Below are 23043 nucleotides of genomic sequence, written 5' to 3' on the forward strand. Positions count from 1 at the left end.
AGCCCTGAGACATCCCCGTTGGGGGTCAAGGACTGATTTAACGCCGGGCCGATTCCACTCCCAGCAGCAGCACTGGGCGGGTTCTCTGCTCCCCGGCAGCACCGCCGTGGAGAACAGCTCCCGGCTATGGACAGACACCCCCCTGGCTGGCAGGACCCCGTCTCCCACGCTGCAGTGGGTGAAAGCAGGCACCCCCCCGGTGAAGGATCACACGCACGCCAGCGACGGAATATTTCACTTTTCTTTAAAAAAAAAATCTTTACCAGTAAAGGGAAGAAAATAAAACCGATTATACATCATGGAACAGCAAACAGTCAGTCCTCTAGCTAGTGTGTGTGTATATATATATATATAAGTGTATATATATATATGGGACCGGGCCGGGGGGCTGATGAGGGGGGCAGGTCCGGGGCCTGGCCTCTGACAACGCAGCAGCAGCCTGCGAATAGACAAAAGCTGATTGCGAAGTGGGGTCTTACCCTGAGCCCTCCCACCCACAGCAGCTGATTGGTGCTGCGCCGAGCTCACCGTTAGGGGTGATCGTATCCGATGGGCTGGGCTCACCCAGCCCCAAGGAGCGCGGCAGAGACGATCCCCACGCAGCCCCGGCTGATTGTCTCCAAGCAGCGCAGGGATTTTGCCACGGCCGAGGCGGCCGTGGGGTGTCCCGTTTTCCCAGCCCGCTGCCCGCCCTGGGGATGGGAGCAATGTGCGTTTTCCAGTCAGCCCCTACAGAAAAGCCTCTGCCCGAAGGAGGGGGCAGCGCATCTGCTGGAGGGAGAAAGGCCGGCTAATGCCAACAGCATGTGCTATGGCCTCACAGGGCCGGGGGAGACACCGCGAGAGGCCCAGAGGGAACACCTAGTGGTAAGAGGACCGGGCTGCTTGGAATCTCGTTTCCCCAGGCTGGGCAGGGCAGCGGGATAGTGGTAATGGCCGTTGGACTGCAGGGTCACGGGATACAGTCCAGTTATTTACAAGAACCCAATGCACATACATACATATTTATATCTGATCAGCAGAGAGGGCGGGCCGGGACCCGCCGCGTGGGCTCCTCAGCGCGGAGAGAAACAAAAAGTGCATTTCGACAGACTATATTCCAGCTTGTGTGTACAGGGACGATGCTTGTCCGTGGGGGGCACAGAGGTGGGGGCCCGGCCTGCCAGCAGCAGGCAGCATGCAGGGTGACAGGCACTCGCTCTCCAGGCAAAGGGCCACCCAGCCCCATGGCTAGGACGAGACACCGAGATCAGCCGAAACTAACATGCGCTTCCCCGCGGGATTCCAGTTCTGCTCCAAGCTTCCAGTGGCAGCCCCCATGGGTCTGTTTCAACATTCGGGCTGCCCCACCTCCCAGGGGGTTTTCCCCAGGTTGGGTGGGTCCAGGGGGTGCCCTGCTGCTCCAGCTTCCCAGCCATCTTTGGGGAGATCTCCTCCCTGGCAGGGCATTGGTGCAGAGGGGTTCCTCTGAAGGGGCTCGGCAGCCTGGAAGAGATGCAGAGAAGCAGGATTGAGAGGGATGGTCAGCAAAGCTCCAGGCTGCCAACCCGCCCCCTGGTGCCTGCAGGGTCGGCAATAGCTTTCCTGGGCTACAGCTGGGGAAACTGAGGTACGGGGGGAAAGGATTTGGCAAGTAGGAGGGCATGGGACCAGGTCATCATAAGAAAGGACACACTGGGTCAGACCAAAGGTCCATTTAGCCCAGTGTCCTGTCTTCCGACAGTGGCCAATGCCAGGTGCCCCAGAGGGAATGAACAGAACTGGGAATCATCAAGTGATCCATCCCCTGTTGCCCATTCCCAGCTTCTGGCAAACCGAGGCTAGGGACACCATCCCTGCCCAGCCTGGCTAATAGCTATTGATGGACCTATCCTCCAGGAACTTATCTAGTTCTTTTTTGAACCCTGTTCTAGTCTTGGCCTTCACAGTCATGATTTTATAGACCTCAGTCATATGCACCCTTAGTTTTCTATTCCAAGCTGAAAAGTCCCAGTCTTATTAATCTTTCCTCATACAGAAGCCGTTCTATACACCTAATCATTTTTGTTGCCCTTTTCTGAATCTTTTCCAATTCCAATATATCTTTTTTGAGATGGGGCGACCACATCTGCACGCAGTATTCAAGATGTGGATGTACCCTGGCTTTATATAGAGGCAATGGGATATTATCTGTCCCTTTCTTAATGATTCCCAGCAGTCTGTTTGCTTTTTTGACTGCTGCTTCCCATTGAGTGGATGATTTCAGAGAACTACCCACAATGACTCCAAGTTCTCTTTCTTGAGTGGTAAGAGCTAATTTAGATCCCATCATTGTATATGTATAGTTGGGATGATGTTTTCCAATGTGCATTACTTTGCATTTATCAACATTGAATTTCATCTGCCATTCTGTTGCCCAGTCACCTGGTTCTGAGAGATCCTTTTGTAGCTCTTCCCAGTCTGCCTGGGACTTAACTATCTTGAGTAGTTTTGTATCATCTGCAAATTTTGCCACCTCATTGTTTATCCCTTTTTCCAGATCATTTATGAATATGTGGAATGGGACTGGTCCCAGAACAGACCCCTGGGGGACACCACTATTTACCTCTCTCCATTCTGAAAACTGACCATTTATTCCTACCCTTTGTTTCCTATCTTTTAACCAGTTACCGACCCATGAGAGAACCTTCCCTCTTATCCCACGACAGCTTCCTTTGCGTAAGAGCCTTTGGTGAGGGACCTTGTCAAAGGCTTTCTGAAAATCTAAGTACACTATATCTCCTGGATCCCCCTTGTCCACATGCTTGTTGACCCCCTCAAAGAATTCTAGTGAGGCATGATTTCCCTTTACAAAAACCATGTTGACTCTTCCTCCAACAGATTATGCTCAGCTACGTGTCTGACAATTCTGTTCTTTACTATAGTTTCAACCAGTTTGCCTGGCACTGAAGTCAGGCTTACTGGCCTGTAATTGCCGGGATCACATCTGGAGCCCTTTTTAGAAACTGGCGTCACATTAGCTATCCTCCAGTCATCTGGTACAGAAGCGATTTAAATGATAGGTTTCAAATTACTGTTAGTAGTTCTGCAATTTCACATTTGAGTTCCTTCAGAACTCTTGGGTGAATCCCATCTGGTCCTGGTGACTTATTACTGTTTAATTTATCAATTTGTTCCCAAACCTCCTCTAATGATCCCTCAATCTGGGACAGTTCCTCAGATCTGTCACCTAAGAAGAATGGTGGCTCTTTTTTGGTTCTCTTACTTGTTTTTTAATTTGGGGGATACATTTAAGTTGAGCCTGTATTATGGTGTCTTTGAAAAGTTTCCACGCAGCTTGCAGGGATTTCACTCTAGTCTCTGGACCTTTTCATTTCTGTTTCACTGACCTCCTCGTTTTTGTGTAGTTCCCTTTCTGAAATGAAATGCTACAGTGCTGGGCTATTGTGGTGTTTTCCCCGCCACAGGGATGTTACATTTCATTAGATTATGGTCACTGTTACCAGTTATATTCACCTCCTGGACCAGATCCTGTGCTCCACATAGGACTAAATCAAGAATTGCCTCTCCCCTCGCGGGTTCTAGACTAGCTGCTCCAAGAAGCAGTCATTTAAGATGTCAAGAAACTTGACTTCTGCATCCCTTCCCGAGGTGACATGTACCCAGTCACTCTGGGGAGAGTTGAAATCCCCCATTGTTATTGTGTTTTTTATTTTAATAACCTCTCTAATCTCCCTGAGCATTTCACAGTCACTAGCACCGTCCTGGTCAGGCGGACGGTAATATATCCCTACTGCTATTCGAGCATGGGATTACTATCCATAGATATTCGATGGGACAGTTTGGTTCATTTAAGATTTTTACTTCATTTGATTCTGCGCTTTCTTTCACACACGCGTGCCACTCCCCCACCAGCACGATCTGTTCTGTCCTTCCGATACGTTGTGTACCCTGGCATTACAGTGTCCCATTGATTATCCTCATTCCACCAAGTGTCTGTGATGCCTGTTCTATCGATGTCCTCCTCTAACACGAGGCACTTTCATTCACCCATCTTATTATTTACACTTCTAGCATTTGCTGGGTCCCGGCCCTGCAGCTGGCCCCCAGGAAAGTGAGTGGAAGCACGGCTATGGTAACCAGGCACAGTGGGGGCAGCTCCAGGTCCGGGCAAGAGGTTCAGGGTGCGTTCAATGGGGCTTACAAAGTCCCTTCCGCTTACCGGGCTCGCTGGCTGTCGGGGCCCGCAGCCTCGCTGGGCAGGGGAGGAGCAGCGATCGCTGGCAGGGCTGGGTGGGCATTCCAGCCACCGGCCCGTCTCCAGCGCGGTGGCCCCCACCGGGGTGGTCTCAGCCGATGAACCTCTTCCCAGAGACCGCAGCAACTCGCGATGGGCCATCTCCACGTCCTGAAGGAGCCAAGCGGGAGAGAAACAAGTCGGTGGGAACGGGGGGCCCCAGCCTGACTCGGTGTCAGACCTCTGCACATCCCAGGTGCACGCCAGCCCTGTCTCACCTGGCCCCCCACCGGCTCCTCGCTTGGCCAAAGCCCCTTGCACTGCCCAGCGCTATGTAACAGGGCCTTGGTGCCCTCGCCACTCTGGGCTCCAGCGGGGCGTTACCCTGCCTGGGTCTGGGCTCCCCACCCTGTGGCACCAGATGCAGCTTCTCTTCCCTGCTCCCATCACCTGGCAGAGCCAGTCCCTGCCCTCAATGGAAAGGATCTTAGTCCCCCCCGATCCCCCCCCATGACAGCTCCCCACCTTCCGCTCACCTTTAGCCTGGTGAGTTTCAGCGTGAGCTGTTCTATCGTCCGGAAGATCATGTCAACGTCCTGGATCACCAGACTGGGGGCGGGCGGCTCGGGGGGTGGGGCCCCATCCAGGCTGCCGGGGCCCGGCGTGATGTCCTGGTCGTGCTGCCGGGAGCCGAGGGCGGGGTGGGGCGGGCTGGGGGACTGCTCCACGGGGCTCGCTGGCTGCTTGGGGGCAGGGGGCTCGGTGGAGGACTCTGCAGGGCCGGCGGGCATGCTGACGTAGAAGTAATTCCCTGCGTTACAGGGGAGGGGGTAGAAAAGCTGTTTAGCCTGTGAGTCCAGGACCCAGGGGACTCTGAGCTCCCTATAGAAACCTACAGGGCCGATATGTTCAAAATCAGAGCCTGGTTCAAAGCCCACTGACATCACTGAGACCTCGTTAGCCCTGTCTGCTTTCAGTTCTTAACGCAACGTTTTCAAAAGTCCCAAGTCCTGGTTTCAAAACAGACGGTGCCTGAACCGGGAGGCAGCATGGCCTAGAGTATAGAGCCCTGGACTGGAACTCAAGAGTTCTAACCCCAGCTCTGCCATGGGCCTGCTGGGTGACCCAGGGGCCAGTCACCTCATGGCCACGTGCCTCAGTTTCCCCATCTGCCAAATGGGGATAAAGATACCGACCTCCCTGGTGAGGCGTTTGGAGAGCTATGCCTGAAAAATGCTGGGGGAAGAGGAGGCAACAGTTAATTCAGGTGATTAGTTATTCAGAACCGTAACCAGCCTCGAAAGGCAGTGGGGCTGCTTCTGAAAATTCCACCCTTCGACAAGTGCCCTGATGTGCCAGAGGGGGTATGCACCCCCCCTTGCCCAGCAGCGCTGCAAAAGCAACCCCCTGATCCGTTACTAGCTTGCTGTTGATTTAGGTGCGTCACTTTCCGCACCCAGGTTTGAAAAATTCAGCCAGGATTCAGGTAGCGAGTCCAGCTCCCTCTCCCTCTTTGCATCCAGACAGATTCACGGAGTCCCAGGCCAGAGGGGACCATTGTGACCACCTGCATAGCCAGGCCAGAGACCCGCCCCCAAATAATGCCCCAGAGCAGAGCTTTTAGAAGAACCTCCCATCCCTGATTCAAAAACGGTCAGCGACGGGGAATCCACCACCACCCTCGGCCAATTGCTCCAGCTGCTAAAAACTGACGCCTTATTTCCAATCTGAATTTGTCTCGCTTCAACTTCCAGCCACTGGCTCATGTCAGACCCCTCTCTGCTAGCCGCGGAGCCCATTATTAAATATTCGTTCCCTGTGTAGGTGCCTGTAGACGCCATCAAGTCTCCTCTTAACCTTCTCCTTGTTCAGCCCAACTGAGCCACGTCAAGGATTAAAGAGCGCTGGGCCAAGACCTGATCCCCGTGGGCCCCCACTGGAAACTGCGCCGCTCCGTGACAGTTCCCCAGTTACATTTGGAGATCTATCAGTGAGCCAGTTTTTAATCCATTTAATCCTAGCTTTTCAATCCAAATGTCGAGCGGTACCAAGTCGAAAGCCGTCCCGGAGTTGAAGTCTATTACTTCGAGCGGGGACTCATCTGAGACAGGGAAGCTGGTGGACCAGCTCTGGGTATGTGCAGGGAGCCATTTTCATACAGGCGAGCAGCGTTCGGCCTTGACCTGCCACCTACAAGCCAGTTACTACAGTCGCCTCTCAGGCAAACAACTCCTGATGAAACCAGGACGGGACCAGGCCATAAAGGACCTGCCCAGTTGCACAGCAGGACACTTCCTCCTAGAGATGGGGATGGAACCCAGGAGTCCTGCCTCCCAGCTGCCCCTGGCCTGGCCAGCGGCCTCTCCCCTGCCTCCTGTCTTAGTCCCTCTGCGATTCCCTTTTCTAGCCTTTCTTGGGGCCCAAGAGGAAAAAGGGTTTGTTTTTTTCTTTACCATCTACATTAGCTCCGCCTCCTTCATGCAACTCAGTTTCTGATTGGCTGCTGTCTGCCAAGGGCGTGGCATCCTTAGTGCCCTCCACCTCAGCTGTGCAGAGACACCAGGGAAAAGAGCAGGGAGGGAAGAAGAGAAAATGTCGAGGGGGGGGGGGGAGAAGGGGAGAGAGAAATTGATTGATTGAAGGAATCAGAACCCAATCACCAGCTGTGCCCAGACAGAGAGAGGAGAGGGTTTGCAGCAGCCCAAGGGTGGCAGATCTCATGCAAATCACCAGGCTCGCCAGGCAGGCAGGGGTTTAGTGACAGAAGGAGAGGGGCTGCCCTAGGAGCCAGTCACGGACACGACTGGTTTCACAGCCCCCGGGCCCCAGGAGACGGGGCCGGACGGCACCCCCGGGATCACAGCGGATACCCATGGCTGGGGCCTCAAGGGTCCAATGGATGCCGTAATCAATGGCGCATCCGAGCGGTCAGGAGCTGGCGCGTACCCCCAGGGCTCTCTCACTTACCAGCCCTTCGCCGAACACTCCTCTGGACAGAGGGGAAGGGAACCACCGCCCTCGGCGGGGGGACAGGAGCCCGCTGGAGTCCACGCGGCTTTGACCCAGCAGATGGCCATGCAAAGTGGCTGCTGTCCTGGTAGCCAAACCCCACGGAGAAGAGTCCGGGGGCAACAGCAGGGAACAGCCCTTGAAGCCTGGAGAGGAGCTACCCCCCGGAGGCCCCGCCTTCCCCCTACCTTTCCGGACCACTTTGTAGCCGCCCTGCCCCTCCGCAGCTGGGGGTCTCTCCACTTCCTGGGACGCCTCCCGACTGCCGTCCGAACTCCAGCCCGGCTCCTCCACGTCCCCCGCGCTCGGCCGGCTTTCCGTCTCAGTCTCCGTCCTGCCGCTGGGCGAGTGGCCCGGGAGACCAGCCCTGTCCGTGGTGGGGCCGCCCTGCCCGGAGGGCTCCACCGACTGCTCTTGGCAGCCTGAGTCCTGGCTGGACAGCACAGCGTCCCAGGGCTGCCCGGCTCCTCCGGCCACCGAGGGCGTGGGGGTCAGGTCGTCCTCAGGCTCCGGGTCCCGGCAGGGCAGCAGGCTGCGCAGGATCAGATGCCGCAGGTTCTCCACTAGGAGGGGGAGAGAAGACGAGCAGGTTGGGCCGGGCCCTGGCAGGGAATCCCCCACCCGGAGGGCTGGATGCAGGCTGGCTTCGGCGCCGACGCATGCACCTCCTCGCTCAGCCAGAGGGGGCGCTGCAGAGCCCCCCTAGGCCTCCCCCAACGGGAACCAAGTGCCTGGTCTGATTCTAGATCTCCTGGGGCACCCGCGGAAGGGGCGTGTCTGGACACAGCTGGTCCGATGGGGTATGAGAGCACCACGGGGCAGAGAAACCCTCCTGGGCTCCAAGCAACCTTCTCACCACAGCTTTGGGGGAGGTGGGGGGTGGGAAGCACCGACTGGTTTGGGAGAGTGAAGGGGCTGGTAGCACTAGCTCGAACCGGGCACAGGGCAAACCCCACCTCCAGAGCTCTGCCGGTGCCCCTCAATCCTGACCCACAACCCCCTTCTCTCCCAGCTCAGCCACACCCCTCAGCCTCCCCCTGCTCCTCTGTACGCACTGGGCTAGAGACGGCTGAGCCGAGAGACACAGACACAGAGTGTCTCTGTGTGTCTTTGTGTGTGTGATAAGAGACGGGGACGGCTCAAACCCAGGTTCTGGTTCAGAGAAGCCGCTCCCTCCTCTCTCCCCAGGGATGGGCCCCCATGGGCAGCATCATGACCCAGCCTTCACTCACCGTCCTCCAGGGCTGATTCGGCCAGTCCCTCTGTCAACACAAGTCCCGGGAGGGACAGGCACATGCTGGGCCCCGGGGCCTCGGACGCTCCAGCTTCATCTAACTCCACAGAGCTCTGTGCCGGCACAGGGGCAGCCGGCGTCTCCTCCCCCTCTTCCTCCTCCTCACTGCCTTCAGCCTCCGGCTCCTCCGGCAGCACCGGATGCTTCTCCTTGCCCAGGAAGTCGGTGGGATTGTCATCCGCTGGGCAGGGGCGAGAGATCACAGAGGGGCGTTTGGACTAGGCAGCGGCGGAGGGCCAGGCCCAGAAATGACGGGGGTGGGGGGGAGTGGCTGGGGGCCGGCCCCCAGCCCGTCACAAGGAGATCAGAGTGAGCCGAGCGTGCAGCGGGAACTGGGATCCTGGAGTGGGGCCGGTCAGACACCTAGATCCTCTCACAGGAGGTTCCCATTATCACCCCACACGCTCCCCTTGCGCCACCTACATATGGGCTGCTGCTCCGGGCCCCACAGCAGGCGGCTGGAAGCTGCTGGCTGCCAGAGCCCCCTGGCAGAGGGAGTGGGGGGCGCCTGAGCTGGGAGGGGAGCTCACCTGAAGAGACATCGTCCACCTCCGCCCCGGAGCTGTCGGCTTGGGAGAGGATCGGGGAGACGTCGGGGTCTTGCAGCACCAGGCTGGCGGGGACAAGAGCCGAGTTAGATGGGCAGTGGCAGGGCACGCCAAGCAGCCGGGGGCCAAAGCGGGACCGTGGAGCAAGGCTGACTTGGCTGGAGGCTTCACTTCACCCACAGGATCGGGGCCTTAATTACCCACGGCTCTGAGCCACCAGCCACTCTAGCAGCAGGGAGGGACTCAGCCATGCAGAGGCCAGTGCCTCCAGACACGTGGCTCCCGGGCTGGTCTCCCAGGGCAGCTGCCCAGCCTCAGGGGGAATCGAACCTGGGTCCCTCTAGATCAGGGGTACGCAACCTATGGCACATGCGCCGAAGGCGGCACACGAGCTGATTTTCAGTGGCACTCACACTGCCCGGGTCCTGGCCACTGGTCCGGGGGGCTCTGCATTTTAATTTAATTTTAAATGAAGCTTCTTAAACATTTTAAAAACCTTATTTACTTTACATACGACAACAGTTTAGTTCTATATTACAGACTTTTAGAAAGAGACCTTCTAAAAACGTTCAAATGTCTGACTGGCACGCGAAACCTTCAATGAGAGTGAATAAATGAAGACTCGGCACCCCACTTCTGAAAGGTTGCCGACCCCTGCTCTAGATCTAAAAGGCAGCGTGAGATTCGCAGGGCTCTATTCCTGGCCTGGCCCCTGGAGGGGGACAGCGAGCCAGCCTCTGGGGCTGGGGTTCAGTCTGATCTGTGCCCGGCTCAGCCAGGGCAGGCCTTGGAGAGAAATCCCCAAGTGCTCCGAGCAGGAATGGAGACCTGGCCGTGCCCCCGCCCCCTTCCCTGCTGCCCCTGAACTTCTAGGCCAGACCCGTCCCGCTGTGGCTGTTGAAAGGCCCCGCGGCCAGGATGTCCCCATTTCCCTCCCTCCCCCCGGCCGCTGCAACGAGGCCCCAGGGTGGCGCTGCTCACCTGGACGGGGCCGGCCTGTGGATGGGCAGCTCCCGGGCCCTGCGTTTGGGGGGGGAGGTGGCGTTCCTCATGGCGCTCTGCACCGCCTCCTCCAGCAGCTCCATCCACCTGCCAGGCCGAGGAGAGGGGGCGTTACGGCCCCGGCACCCACCGGCTGCTGCCTGCTCGGAGACCAGACCCGAGGGCTTTGGCTCCGCCCCCACCCTCGCAGAGCTCCACCCCCTCACACAGACAGGATTGCACCAAGGGGAGGGCACCCTAACCCCCAGCTCTGCCAGTGCCCCTCACTCCCGACCCACAGCCCCCTGCTAGTCCAGCCCTGCTCCCCCCAGCTCTACGACGCCCCTCACTCCTGACCCACAGCCTCTACTACCCCAGCCGTGGGCACCCTCCCCAGCTCTGCGGGTGCCCCTCACTCCCGACCTGCAGCCCCCTGCCACCACAGCCCCAGGACATGCTAGTTACCTTGGTGCGTGGACTCCTCTCATCCCCCCAATGCCCCAAGGAACGTCCCACAGCCCCTCCCTCTCCACCCGTCGTTACGCCCTTACGTGTTTTTCTCCGAGGGCGTCAGCGCCACCAGTTCGTAGATCTGGGGCCCCAGCTCCGAGGTGCAGATGATGAAAAGCGCTCGTTTGTCTGCACAGAGGAGAGACGGGACGCTACAGGGAATGTTCGGGCACCACAGCCTACAGGGCTCTGCTTCGGAGCTGTTCCCATGCCCACGCCCCTACCGGGGGGGAGACGAGATTCCCCCTCCCCATCCACGCCCGCGCCAGCCGCCCGCCTGGGCAGAGCACCCCCGGGCCTCTCCCGCTCGCTACCTGTGGCCACGGAGCGGATGAGCATGGAGTTGAGCTTCAGGACGGGGCTGAAGGTCTGCTTGGTGTCCGAGGAGCCCAGCGCCGTCTTGCTGTGAAATTTCAGCACCAGCTTCTCGTCCTGCTTCTGCAGCAGCACCAGGAGGTCCTCCAGCAGCAGCACGTGCAGATCTGCACAGGCCGGACGCAGACCCGGTCACCCAGCTCCTCTGGTTCCCCCTCTACGGTGACGCGGGAGCCAGGCTGCCCCAGGGTGACCCGTCTGGCGTGAGCACTAAGGGACAGGCCAGATCCGCCCCTAGGCGGGAATTTGCAAACCTTTGGCCCCAGACTCTCGCTGGGAGTCCAAAGAGCTCAGGGGCCTAACTCCCATGGGCTCCATTCCCCAGCCCAGCCTCAGAGAACAGGGACTAACCGGCTCCTCAGCGTCCTCTGCAGGGCTGATGGGGAGCGAGCAACACACAGGCCTGAAGACAAGTCCCCCCGACCTTAGATCCCCACGCTCTGTCCTGCCCTGCTGCGTCGCCCCACCCCCGGCTCTCTCGGGGCCAGTCGAGAAGGCGGAAAGCTGACCCCTGCTGGGGAAGAATGGTGCGATCGGGGGTCCCTCTAGTGAAGGATCCCCAGCGGATAAAAGCCTGCTAATGCTAGCAGCTAATAGAGTTCCCCACTGCAGCTCCTTGGAGACCAGGGTCCTGGGGGGCTCTCGGGGGTGGGGGTTTTGGACTGAAGGCAGAGGGACATGTCAGCCACGGGCCCTGCTGGGAGGTACATACCCAACGTTTTCTCCTTGCTGATGCGCCAGCTCAAAGCCCCCTCGTGGATCATGCGCCGGGAGGTGAGGTCGAGGTTCTGGGCACAGTGGGGAAGGCACGGTTAGTTGCTGGCTCTCCCCGGCTGGGGATGCAGGGAAATTAGGACAGAGTCCCCCCCTCCCTCGCTTCCAGCCGGGCAGTACCTTGAACTCGGTCGCCAGTGGGTTGCTGGTCCGCTCCAGAGACGTGGCATCCAGGCGCTTCTGGTAGGCCTCCAGCCGGTGCCGGTTCTCTGCCCGCTTCACCGCCTCGTTCACGTACCTGAGGATCTCCCGGCACTGGTCACGGGCGCGGCACAGCTTCTTGTGCTCCGGGGTCCCGCCTGCGGGCGGACAGAGGGCGTCAGGGGGGCGAGGCTGTGCTGGAAGTTCTGGTCTCTCTGTCTCACACCGGGGCGAAACGCCCTGGATTTCGAGGGCAATGGCGCCCCACCTAACAGAGTGGGCGCAGGCCAGCTGGGCTTCCCGTTCTGGGGGAGACAGGGCTACGGCAATGGCCGTGTCGGCTCCCAGGCGCCCACCTGGGCCACGAGGAAGGGCTGCTGCTGAGTTCTGTGGGCTAAAGCCCCCTGCCCGCCTGGCGGCCATCAGCAAGGCAGGCTCCCCCCACTGCCCTGCCCCATGGAGTCCCCCCTGCAGGGAGAAGAGCCGCAGCCCAGCCCCGCTCGGCCCCTCTGCTGGGCGTGGAGGGGACGTGGCCGCGCTGTCAGCCCCCCCCGTACCGTCCGTGTGCTTGAGGATGTTCTCCAGCAGCAGCGGGTACTTGGTCAGGCGCTGCATCTCGGAGATGATCAGGTCCTTGAGCTGCAGGCGTCGGCACTGCGGGTTGCTCTCGGCTTCCTGGGATGGGGGGAGACGGAGGGAGAGACAGCGCTGCAGCCACCGTGGGAGGGGGACAGGTGGTGAGCTGGAGCCGGTTCCCACCCGTTCGCCGGAATCGGTTGTTAAATTTAGAAGCCCTTTTAGAACCGGGACAACCGGTTCTAAGGACTTCTAAATTTACCGAAAGCTCTGGCAGCTGTCCACCCCGTCCCCGTCCCCAGCTCACTTCCCCCTCCTCCCCGAACGCTCCCGCTCTGCCCCCCTTCTCCTCCCCCTCCCCCCTGCTTCCCGTGAATCAGCTGTTCGCGGGAAGCCTGAAACAAGCAGCAGGCAGGGAAGCTGGGGCGGGGTGCGAGGAGAGCTCCAGGGAGGCGCGGCGTAGACCGGTCTGGCCCCAGCCGAGCGGCTCCCTCCGGCCTGGCCCTGGCCGAGCGGCCCTGGCTCCAGCCCCAGCGGCTCCAGGCAGTGCGGTAAGGGAGCAGGGAGGAGGTGTTGGAAGAGGGCAGGGGAGTTCGGAGGGTTGTGGGGGGGTGGATAGGGGTCGGGGCAGTCAGAGGGCGGGGAACAGGGGGATTGAATGGGGGCAAGGGTCCCGGGGGGGGGCAGTCAGGAAGGAGCAGGGGTTGGATGGGGCGGTGGGGGGGGCAGTCAGAGGCAGGGATTCCAGGGGCAGTCGGGGACAGAGAGAAGGAGTGGTTGGATGGGGCAGGGGTCCCGGGGGGGGCCATCACGAATGAGAGGAGGGGTTGGATGGGGCGGCAGGGGGCAGTCAGGGGACAGGGCAGGAGTCCTGGGGGAGGCGTCAAGGAACGTGGAGGGTTGGATGGGGCAGGAGTCCCGGGGGGAGGGGGGGCACGACCCCCTCGTGGGGTGAGGAGGAGGGAACCTGTCGTTACTAGTTTGGCAGTTCATCACTAAGACCAGAGTCCCAGCCGGGGGGGCTGGGGGAGAAGAGGGCAGTGGAGCTCGCGGTACCTGCATGAAGATCTGGAAGCGGGTCTCCTTGCGCTGCTTGGTTTTGATCAGCTCCAGGGCGATGGACTGGTACGAGCAGAAATCAGCCGCCACCTGCTGGATTTCCTCCCGCGCCGGCCCGTCGAACTGGGGGCGGGGAAAGACAAAGGACCAGAGCTGAGCTGTCAGCCCTCAGCACTGCCCGGGACCCCCTCGTCCCCAAAGACCCAGGGGCCTAGGATCTTGTCTCTGGCAGTGGCTGCTTCAGAGGAAGGCGTAAGTTGTTCGCATGAGCTGTAGTAACTCTGGATAGTCTTGTTATCCCCAGAAACGTCCAGTCCTTCTCTGAACCCTGCTAAGTTCTTGGCCTCAGCACCATCCAGTGGCAGGCAGTTCCACAGGCTAATCACATAGCAAGTGAAAAAGTCTTTCCTTTTATCGGTTTTGAATGTGCCGCCTGTTCATTTCACTGCGCAGCCCCTTGGCCTTCTGCACCAGGGGACAGGGAGACCCCCCCACACACACCCACCATCCTGGTAGCTCTCCCAGCCCTACCCGAGAAAGCATGAGATCCCCGATCTCCTTGATGATTGGTCCTTCTTCTCGGAGCTTCTTCATGGATTCAGACAGAGAATCTGAACAAGGACGGGAAGGAGGAAAGGGGATAAGTGAAGGGGGCGTGAGGGAAAGGAGAAAGAAATTAAATACGTCCTCTTCTAACGAGGAGGGGCAGCACCCCCCTGCCCGGGAGATCTGCTGACCTACATTCCACATAGACCATTCCTACATTTCAGATGTAACCGACCGCCATGCACCCGACACCGTCCGGCCAGCCTCTCTCGTCACGTCCCTGTGAGCTCCTCACCCCGAAATCCTTTCCAACAGCCCCTCCGGTGCAGGTCTCCTACGCTCAGCCAGCAGCGGATACCCCTGGGAGCAGTGGCCATTCCTGGAGCGAGCTGCCTCCATTCTCAGCGGCAGGCGCCCAATGACAGAGAGGCATGGACAGGCCTGCACAGGCCCGTCTCAGTCATTTACTACCAAGAGGCTGCAGCTACCCTGGCTTGTACGTTTAACGTGTCTGCCCCAGATAGCCACACGCAGCCTGACTATTGTCTGGTACCGGAGCCAGCCTGGACAGGTGACCGTAGAGACAACAGGGAGCAGAAGAGAGTCCGAGTGGCCCGGTGCTAAAACTGGCCACGTCGACGTCAGGCTCTGAAGCCCGTGGCTGTTTGTAGCCCCGCGAGCCCGAAGAGCCGTGTAGACGCCCCTCTAGAGTCACAGAGTTCAAGGCCAGAAGAGACCAGCAGAGCCGTTAGTCTGACCGCCTGTAGATCACCGCACACCAGGCCAGCAAACAGACGGAGACCCAAGCCTTACAGCTAAATTCCCTTCGGGACCAGCCGCCGGCAGTGACAGATGCATTAACGTGGGACACTTGGGATTCCAATCGCTGTTCTCGGCGCAAACGCCCGGGGGCGGCAGCAGGCCGGGCCTTAAAGAGACAGGCACCGGGGATTTCTAGCCCTAGGGGGTGAAGGAGACCCCAGGGAATTCAGGGGCTTACTGTGGATGTCGATCAGGTCCGGGAGGTTGGGGAAGAGCAGCCCCAGTTCCTCCCGCGACAGCAAGTTCTCCCTCTTCATCCGCTGGTAGAAGAGGACGTCCAGGACTCGGAGAATCCGCAGGTGAGACGCCTCCGTGACAAAGAGCTCTGCCCCCGGGCGGGAGAGAGGGTGGGGTTCAGAGACAGCCCGGCTCTCAGCTCCCCCACCCCGCCAAGGTAGCCTGGGCCCCACACTTCAAGCAAAGCCACCAAATGTACCAGTTCTGTCCCTCCCCAGATCTATCCCGGCACCCGCGCCCCGGGCCTGCCATTGCCATCAGTCCCTCCCGCGGGGACGCTGTCACCCCGGCCCCCAGGGAAGAGGAGCCGCAGGATTCCTCACCGTTGATCACCTCCTGGCGGTCGATCTCCCTGTGGGTCAGGTAAGCCATGACCTCCCGGCCGACCGTGTGCTGCCAGTTCTGAGAGTCTGGTTCCGGCTCCAGGTCCGACAGCTGGCCCAGGTCATCCTCCAGCAGGTGGGGGAGGAAGGAGTCGGTGCCGAAGCCCAGATTGGGGGACTCGATGCTCCTGGGAGGATATTGGGGGGGAAGGGCGGCGGTTACTCCCTGCAGCTGTGCATGGACCCCATGTGGTGCCCCTACCCCACTCCCAATCCAGCTGACATGCAGCCAGCTCGAACCTGGGACCGTCACCCCACGAACCTGGGACCGTCACCCCGAAGAGCATAAATCTCTAATGCTTGAGCTAAAGGGCTAAAGCCCCCTAGCGGGCACTGCTAGAAGACTCGTTAACCTCTTACGTGACCCAGCCACTGGGGGGGGGGGAGAGAGGGGGCCACAGACTCGCCTTCACCCCCCAACCCGAACGCGTAGGGTCCTTTGGAAGGCAGACACAGGCGGGAGAACTGGCTCAAACGGGGGCGTTTCAGGGGATTCCAGGAGCTTGGCTGTACCACGAAACCCAACTCCCCCCACCCTGCCCCTGGAGCACGCAGAGCTCGGGGTCACTCACCTGCGCCCCATCTTGGGTGTGTAGGGAGGAGTGGGGTTTTCCAAGGACCTGGGGACGCAATTGAAAACTGCACTCAATCCCCGAGCAATGGTATCCCAGAGACCTTTGCTCTCCCACCCTGCCGCATCTGAGCTCCTGGCTCCGCATTTACTACACGCCCCCAAAGCTGCCAAGAGCGACTGGCTGGGATTTCCGGGGGACTGGGGGGTGGGGGGTGGCTGCACAATTCCCCAGGCTCCTCTGAAAATCACAGGCTCAAAGACAGCCTGGGGAGCAAACTTCGGCAGGATCGGGGCCTTCAAGTGAGAGTCCCTGGGGGTGGAACCTGGCCTCTGTCAACCAGGTAAAAAACTTTCTGAAGAGCTTGTGGGTGTGTGTGGAGGGGGGTTCCTCAGGACCGGCTGACAGTGCTGGGGGACGTGGTGTGTGTGTGAGGGTTCAGCCATTTGAAAATGGGATCTAGACCCCTAAATCTCGCCAGCCATTTCGGGAGCTTCCCCCTCTCCATGGCTGGATAAACTCCACGACGGAACCCCGGCTGGCTCCCCTGCCTGCCCACCAACCCACCGGGCCCTCAGCACCTCCCCGGGCGGCTGGCCTTTCTCGCCCCACGCTCGATTAAAACAGACCCGAGTGGGGACACTTTTGGCTGGGAGCTCATGAGAGTTCAGCTCCCAAATCCGACTGGAAATCGGGCCCGTCTGAAACCTCCAATAGAAACAGATGAGAGGCACCGTCTGGAGGCCTTCGTCCCCCTTCCCGCGGGCTCGGGGCTTTGGGCTCTGACCTCGTGGACAGGCTGGATGCCGAAGACGACGCCGACTGGTGAAGCCGCGTGGCCTCTGCTGCGGCGTCCATGTCCACGTCGCTCCGGGACCGTGGCACGTTCTCTGCCTTGCGCGATTTCTTCATCTCCTCCCGCCCTTTCAGGCTCTCCGACCGGCCCAGCTTGACCTCTGACCTGGAACTGCACGGGGGAGCGGGGTTGGCGAGATGCATGGAACTGCTGGATTTTGCGCAGGCCGGAAGAGCTGAGAACGCATGTGCGTGCGGGGAAGCAAGCTAGAACCCATCTCATCAATCTAGAACCCCAGGCCCAGCAGGGAGCTAGAACCCACCACATTAATTCAGAACCCAGCAGGGAGCTAGAACCCATCTCATTAACCTAGAACCCCACCCCCCAGCAGCCCTACCTGTCCGAGTCCAGCAGCTCTTCAGGGAAGCTGCCGGTGGAGAGGCGCTGCGTGCCAGGCTCTTGGGACTCGCAATGCTGGTTGTTTTCAAAGTGCTGGATGATATTCCTCACGTTGCCGGGTTTAACTGGTGGGACGGGGCAGTCAGGGACAGGAGGACAGATGGACAGACATGAGACATAGGTACTGATGGCTAAATCGTTAACCTGAAGCCCATTACGTAGCCCCCCAGGGGCTAAATACATCCTAGCAGTGGTGAGCCCGACCCCAGCAGTTTGACCCTCTTGGGTCTGGCTGGTCTTGTATGGGTTGGAGATGGCTGGTGTGGGGTGGGCGCTTTTGGAGTTCTGGGAGGCAGGGCAGCTCCCGTCTCTAGTTGGAGCCCGTACTCCCCGGCCTTCCCCGGTCCCTGCTGCCACCAGCCCCCAGCTACCACCCCCTGCCTCTGTGCGGACGGCATATGAAAAACCCCCAGCTGGAGGCGCTCGGCAGCGGGGTCCGAAATCAGTGCAGCCCCGTGGCGCGTAGTGGCTACAAAGCTGCAGTACACCCGGGCGGCCTGGCGCTAAACCAGTGACCCGGTTATGGGGAGTTTTCAGGGCACCCCTGGTTCGGGAGGGTCCCCTAAAAGACTCATCCTTCTCCCAACGTTGGACTGCGTTTCCCTGCAGAACCAGGCCGCAGATTAAATCACACAGCAGGAGGAAGGCCGAGCAGCTCATCTACCCAGGAAACCTGCACCGATTTCGTCCACCTGGTGCAAATCGCTGTGTGGACGCTCTTATTTCGGTTTAGCTCCAGCTTGTTCCCATCTGAATTAAGAGCATCCACCCAGCCTCTCACACCGGGGCGTCTCCTCCAGGCCAGGTGGTCGCCTGGGGACGGCTACTCCTGCAGGGGCTTGCATGGGAGAACAGATCTACGACCTAGAGAACTACGATCTAGTGGGTGGTGCGCGGCGTACGATATCAGGGCAGGTGGGAGCAGGGGGTGGGCTCCCCCGAAAGCCTGGAGGTGTCTTAGGCCCCCACTTCTCTCCACATGGCTCCTGATGTTATCCGTTGCAGACTCTGTTCGCCCCCCTCCCCCGCTTAAAAGGTTCTCCAGAGTCCAATCCCAGGGGGAGGGAGAGCTCAGTGGTTTGAGCATTGGCCTGCTAAACCCAGGGTTGTGAGTTCAATCCTTGAGGGGGCCGCTTAGGGATCTGGGGCAAAATCAGTACTTGGTCCTGCTAGAGAAGGCAGGGGGCTGGACTCGATGACCTTTCAAGGACCATTCCAGGTCTAGGAGATGGGATATCTCCATTTATTAATGTGCACACGTTAACAGCCTTGTTATCCAACAGAGCGAGCTTCTTCCCTCAGCCAACTTGCTGCCTCCCTCTAGGAATGCAGGGGGCATTTCGACGGCACTCATGTCCTAGGGCATCTGGACACTTAGCTAGACCAGTGCCTTCCACCCCAAAAGGCCCCATCCCACTACACAAGCATTGGCCTGAATCTTCCCTGCACCACGGCCCCTTTGCATGGCCGTGGCAGTGAAAAGGGGCCTTGAAGTGGAGATAAGTGAGTTACGCCCACTGCTCGGGCAGCAGAGAAAAGGCTTACATGGGCCGCGTGGGACTGAGATTTCAGGCCCTAAGATGAAACTGACCCCTACACAGTGGCCTGTTTCGAGTGGGACCGTCCGCCCAGGGAGCATTTCAGCCTACGTTTCTCTCGCAGTGTGTAACAGCCGCGGAGTCACGCCGCACAGCGGTGCAGGGCAGGAAAGGAAGGAGAACGACCTGTCTACTGGAAAGCGCAGGGAGAGTTTAAGATCTAACTGGCCCAACTGGAATTTGGCCACGGCACCGTGTGAAAAAACCTCTCTGCGATTGCTCACGTCTTGCATGCAGCTGGGCCTCTTCCGCAAGCATAGCGCACCCTAACGCTGGGACAGGGTCTCGAGATTGGTTCTAGGTCGGGAAGCGCGCCCCATACTGGATCAGCCACCCCACTCCCTGCAGCACAGCGCCCCCTAGCATGAGCCTGGGGCACATGAAGCAGCACTGTCTCTGAAAGGCGAGCGCCGACTAGGTACCACTGTCCATTAACTTCCTGAACGGACAAGAGGAAAAGGAGAAGAGGGCAGAAAACTGAACAGCCTCAAAGGCACAGGAAAACAAATCACCCAGGAGCGAAGGAAACAAAGGCCTTGGGCCTTAGAGCAGAAGGATTTTGACGTACGAACGAACCAGCTCCCAGAGAAGTCAAGGGAAAGACTCCCATCACCACCTTTCGATCAGGAGATCTCAAAGAACTTTAGAAAACAGGTCAGTACATTAACACCCCATTTGCCTAATGGGGAAACTGAGGCACAAAGAGGGGGCGTGACTTGCCCCAGGTCCCCCAACATGCCAGTGGCAAAACTGGAACTAGAAACCAGGTATTTTGAGTCCCAGTCCAGGGCTCTGTCCACTAAGCCTCCCCTCCCCAGCCCTGCCCAAGCGCCCACCCACCCCGATGCCACAGCGCAATGAGGTGGGAGACCTTTGGGGAAAGCCCCGCTTTAAAAAATTAAACAAACAAAGCTGAACACAAAAGAAAAGAAAAGGCCTTTTACCTTCCACAGGGGACAAAGGGACATGAAATGCTGAAAGGAAAAAACAATGAGATGTCAAATCAATCCTGCATTTCAACAACGAAGGAGGTTAGAAGGGCGTGTGAGCTGCACAATGAGAACTCAAAGGAGGAAATGGAAAGCGAAGGCAGTGAAGAGACACACAAACACCTCTCCCGGGTTCCCCGAGGGGAACACACACACACACACACACACACGGCTCTGACTGTATGGACAGTGCTAGATCTGTGTGCATGATGCTTGTTACATGCACGCTCAGAACTGCACATGCAGCCGGTGGAAGAAGTTTTTAGGACGGTCTCAGCGCAGCCTCCTTTTTTGCAGGAGCAATTTTGCACCCCCAACAAACCACATCAGCTTTCTGTGCAACCCACCCCCTGCCGCATCCCCCTTCCCATAGAACTACTGGCCAAAATCGAACCACGTCCGATGGGATTTTCAAATGCACCCAGCACCAGGCGATTTCTGCTCCCCTTGGAAGCCCCCACTGACTCCCCCTGGGGTAGCTCCCTTTTGAAAAACCCCACCCCTGGGTGCTCAGCACTTTGAAGGGATGGGTTTTCAGCGGCAGACACACGTGGGTGAGCGTGTGATTTCTGTAGGGGCTGCTTCGACGAGCGGAAACGGCACCCTCAAGCACGGGCAGGCGCGTGCGAGATGTAATTAGAGAGTTGTGGGTTGTCTACCCCAGGAGCGATCCCTAACTCCACACTGTGCAGGCCCTGTCAGTGCGGAACAGCTGTTACTAAACGGCTCCGTGGTGGATAAGCCCTTAGACCTTATCCACGCTTCCAAGCTTTGCCGTAAGAGCTGCACCGACACAGATCAGAGCGAGAAGAGTGCGGCTTGCGCCAGAACAGCTTAGACTGGTTCTCCAAGCAAAATAGGCTACGGGGGCAAAAGCCCTTTTATGCTCGTATAACCACAGCTACAAAATTGTAAGCATCGACCAGGCCTGAGAGTGAAAAGGGGAGAGAGCTCCCGCGAGAATCCCTGCTGGGATGCAGCGGAGAGGGGGAGAAGGGTTGAAGGCAGGCGGAGAGACTCCTCAGGCATCACCTACATCGGGACTGGATGCAAGTTCCGAGCGGAAGAAAGATTCACGCTAGTGAAGTGCAGTCTAGTTGGACAGCAGCGTAAATTGCCCTGGTGCATGTCACATCTAGGCCAGAGGTTGACACTTGTGCGGCTGCGCCCCGGCTCACAGACAATGCCTTTCACTTCCCAAAATGTTGATTCTCACGCAGCCAGCCAGAGGAGATGACTGCCTCCGGGACCGGGAACTGGCTACTTCATCGGATACCGAAGTGGCGCCCCCTACTGGCAGACTGCTGGCTCTGGCACTTCGCCCAAGAGTCTCAAAGAACCCAGCTCCCCATCGGGCATCTCCTGCAGTACTTGTGACCCCCAGCGCCCCCAGCACGACCCAATACTCACTACTCTGGGAGGAGCTTTTGGGCTTCCCGATGTATTTCAGGATGGGATTGCGTTTCTTATCCTCCATCGCGTCTTTGTCCTTCTTCGTGCTGCTGCTCTGCTGAGACACACGACAAGAGTTGGAAAAACAGTCTTTGCAAGGGAGGCATGTTAACTCCCAGGGCAACATGAGCTAACGCAGAAGGAGCAGCAGTAGCTGCATTTAATTTGCAAGGAAGGAAACTGAGGCAGGGTGGGCTGGTGGTTAGGGGCCAGGGCTGGGAGACGGGGTTCTAATCCCCACTGACTTGCCATGGGGTCCTGAACCAGTCACTCTGTGCTACAGTTCTCCCCACATCTGGGCAATGAGGGTCAATGACACAGGCCCACCTTTGTCCAGGGTACCGTACTTGGTACCTTTCTGCTACCTGTCTACCAGGATGCTGCACCCTGCAGCTACTCCAAACTTCCCAGGAGCAGCATGGACAGAACTCTGATCCGCCTGCTCTGGAAGTCCAAGCCTCTATTACTGGAGCGAAGGGAGAATCTCCATTAGTTGTGAGACGTATAGGGCCTATGACACAGTGGAACAGTTCCGATTCCAACCAGGAGGGGGCAGCCATATATAAACAAACCAGCCAGTTTATTACAGTACAACACAAGTCACAAGTCACTTTGTTTATACCGCTGGGCACACAATCCTGCGTGTCTAAATTCACCAGCAACACATCCCTCAGCCTTGTCTTCACCCTCCAGTTAGAGAGAGCAAGCAGCTGCCGGTCACATTGAGCTTTCGTTAGTTCCCACTGGTCTGGCGTCAGCCTGACTTTGCACAGGGTCTGCTACACAAACCACCCCCACTCCCATCCCAGAGTGAAACACCCAGCACCAGGATCAAACGGCAGGAGGGAGAGAGACGGGGGAAAGGGCGTGGGAGGGAAGGTGATGGAGGTGAAGGGATACTGGGAGGCTGCTCCGGGCAGCAGAGGAGGTGGCTCTTGCACCAACACAGATTGGGCAAAGGGACAGAGCGGAAGGCACGGCGGGGAGGAGGCCAGGAGACACAAGGGGCCTGATTTTCCCTCACCCAGGGGATCTGTGCTGTCGTGTACCCCGGCACAAGGGGCCACCAGATCAGAAAAGGCCACATGTTGTGCCCGCCTTGCCCAGGCGCAAGCGACGAGGCGTCCCACCCAAGGGCCGTGGCTGGAGGGGAATTCTGAGCTGGCTTCTCAATGAACAGGGAGCTTCTGGAGTTCACCTCTCCAGGGATGGGGATTAGGTGCTCCCACGCATTTCTGCAGGGGCGCTGGGGCTCGGGGAGGCCGTGGAGACAAGAACTGTGCTAGGCCAGGCCTGAGGAGCTGACGGCACTGGGAAGAATCCGGTCAGAAAAGGGAACACGGCCAATGCCCCACTCACCTTCTTGGCCTTGGGGAAAAAGGGCAGCCACTTGTCCTTGTCTGGGAAGGCCTGGGACTTCTCGCTGGAGCTGGCCGGCCGGGCCTCCCGCATCCGGATTCCCGTGTGGCTCATGTAGGTGCTGAGGGCAAAGGCCATGGGGGAGCTGGAAGAGGGGAAAACACAGACACGCTGCAGATCATCCAGGACACAACGCCAGCACTGGCGTGCCAGGAGACTGGCCTCGTTCGGCCACCGCAGGGATAACTGGCCAGAAAAGAGCCAGTTTCTTCTCCTTGCTGCGACCGCTGGGGCCAGTCCATGCCTTCTGCGATAGCAGGGGGCCGTCCTGCGGGACACTACAACCC

At 58.8% G+C, this 23043-nt stretch overlaps 1 protein-coding gene across 22 annotated transcripts in view; it reads right to left on the reverse strand.

The window, feature by feature from the left end:
• Positions 1-227: 227 nt before the first annotated feature.
• ARHGEF11 (Rho guanine nucleotide exchange factor 11) overlaps positions 228-23043 on the reverse strand; it is a 79314-nt gene continuing 56498 nt past the window's right edge. For 8 of the 22 annotated variants that reach the window (XM_065574192.1, XM_065574198.1, XM_065574187.1 and 5 more), the window contains 23 exons: positions 22697-22841; positions 21296-21392; positions 19841-19870; positions 17237-17363; positions 16831-17010; positions 16044-16091; positions 15412-15599; positions 15030-15176; positions 14015-14094; positions 13481-13606; positions 12406-12523; positions 11828-12006; positions 11646-11721; positions 10873-11040; positions 10600-10687; positions 10049-10156; positions 9050-9132; positions 8458-8700; positions 7414-7788; positions 6670-6762; positions 4753-5027; positions 4202-4387; positions 228-1485 (listed from right to left, as the gene is read on the reverse strand). In XM_065574192.1, the coding sequence (XP_065430264.1) occupies positions 1330-1485; positions 4202-4387; positions 4753-5027; positions 6670-6762; positions 7414-7788; positions 8458-8700; positions 9050-9132; positions 10049-10156; positions 10600-10687; positions 10873-11040; positions 11646-11721; positions 11828-12006; positions 12406-12523; positions 13481-13606; positions 14015-14094; positions 15030-15176; positions 15412-15599; positions 16044-16091; positions 16831-17010; positions 17237-17363; positions 19841-19870; positions 21296-21392; positions 22697-22841 (3316 nt within the window). In that variant the 3' untranslated portion in view covers positions 228-1329. Of the gene's footprint in view, positions 1486-4201; positions 4388-4752; positions 5028-6669; positions 6763-7413; positions 7789-8457; positions 8701-9049; positions 9133-10048; positions 10157-10599; positions 10688-10872; positions 11041-11645; positions 11722-11827; positions 12007-12405; positions 12524-13480; positions 13607-14014; positions 14095-15029; positions 15177-15411; positions 15600-16043; positions 16092-16830; positions 17011-17236; positions 17364-19840; positions 19871-21295; positions 21396-22696; positions 22842-23043 lie in introns of all 22 variants that reach the window. The other 14 variants (XM_042843265.2, XM_065574197.1, XM_065574185.1 and 11 more) reach the window with 4 other exon arrangements.

Source organism: Chrysemys picta, chromosome 20 (genome assembly GCF_011386835.1).
Source record: "Chrysemys picta bellii isolate R12L10 chromosome 20, ASM1138683v2, whole genome shotgun sequence".
Classification (NCBI taxonomy): domain Eukaryota; kingdom Metazoa; phylum Chordata; order Testudines; family Emydidae; genus Chrysemys; species Chrysemys picta.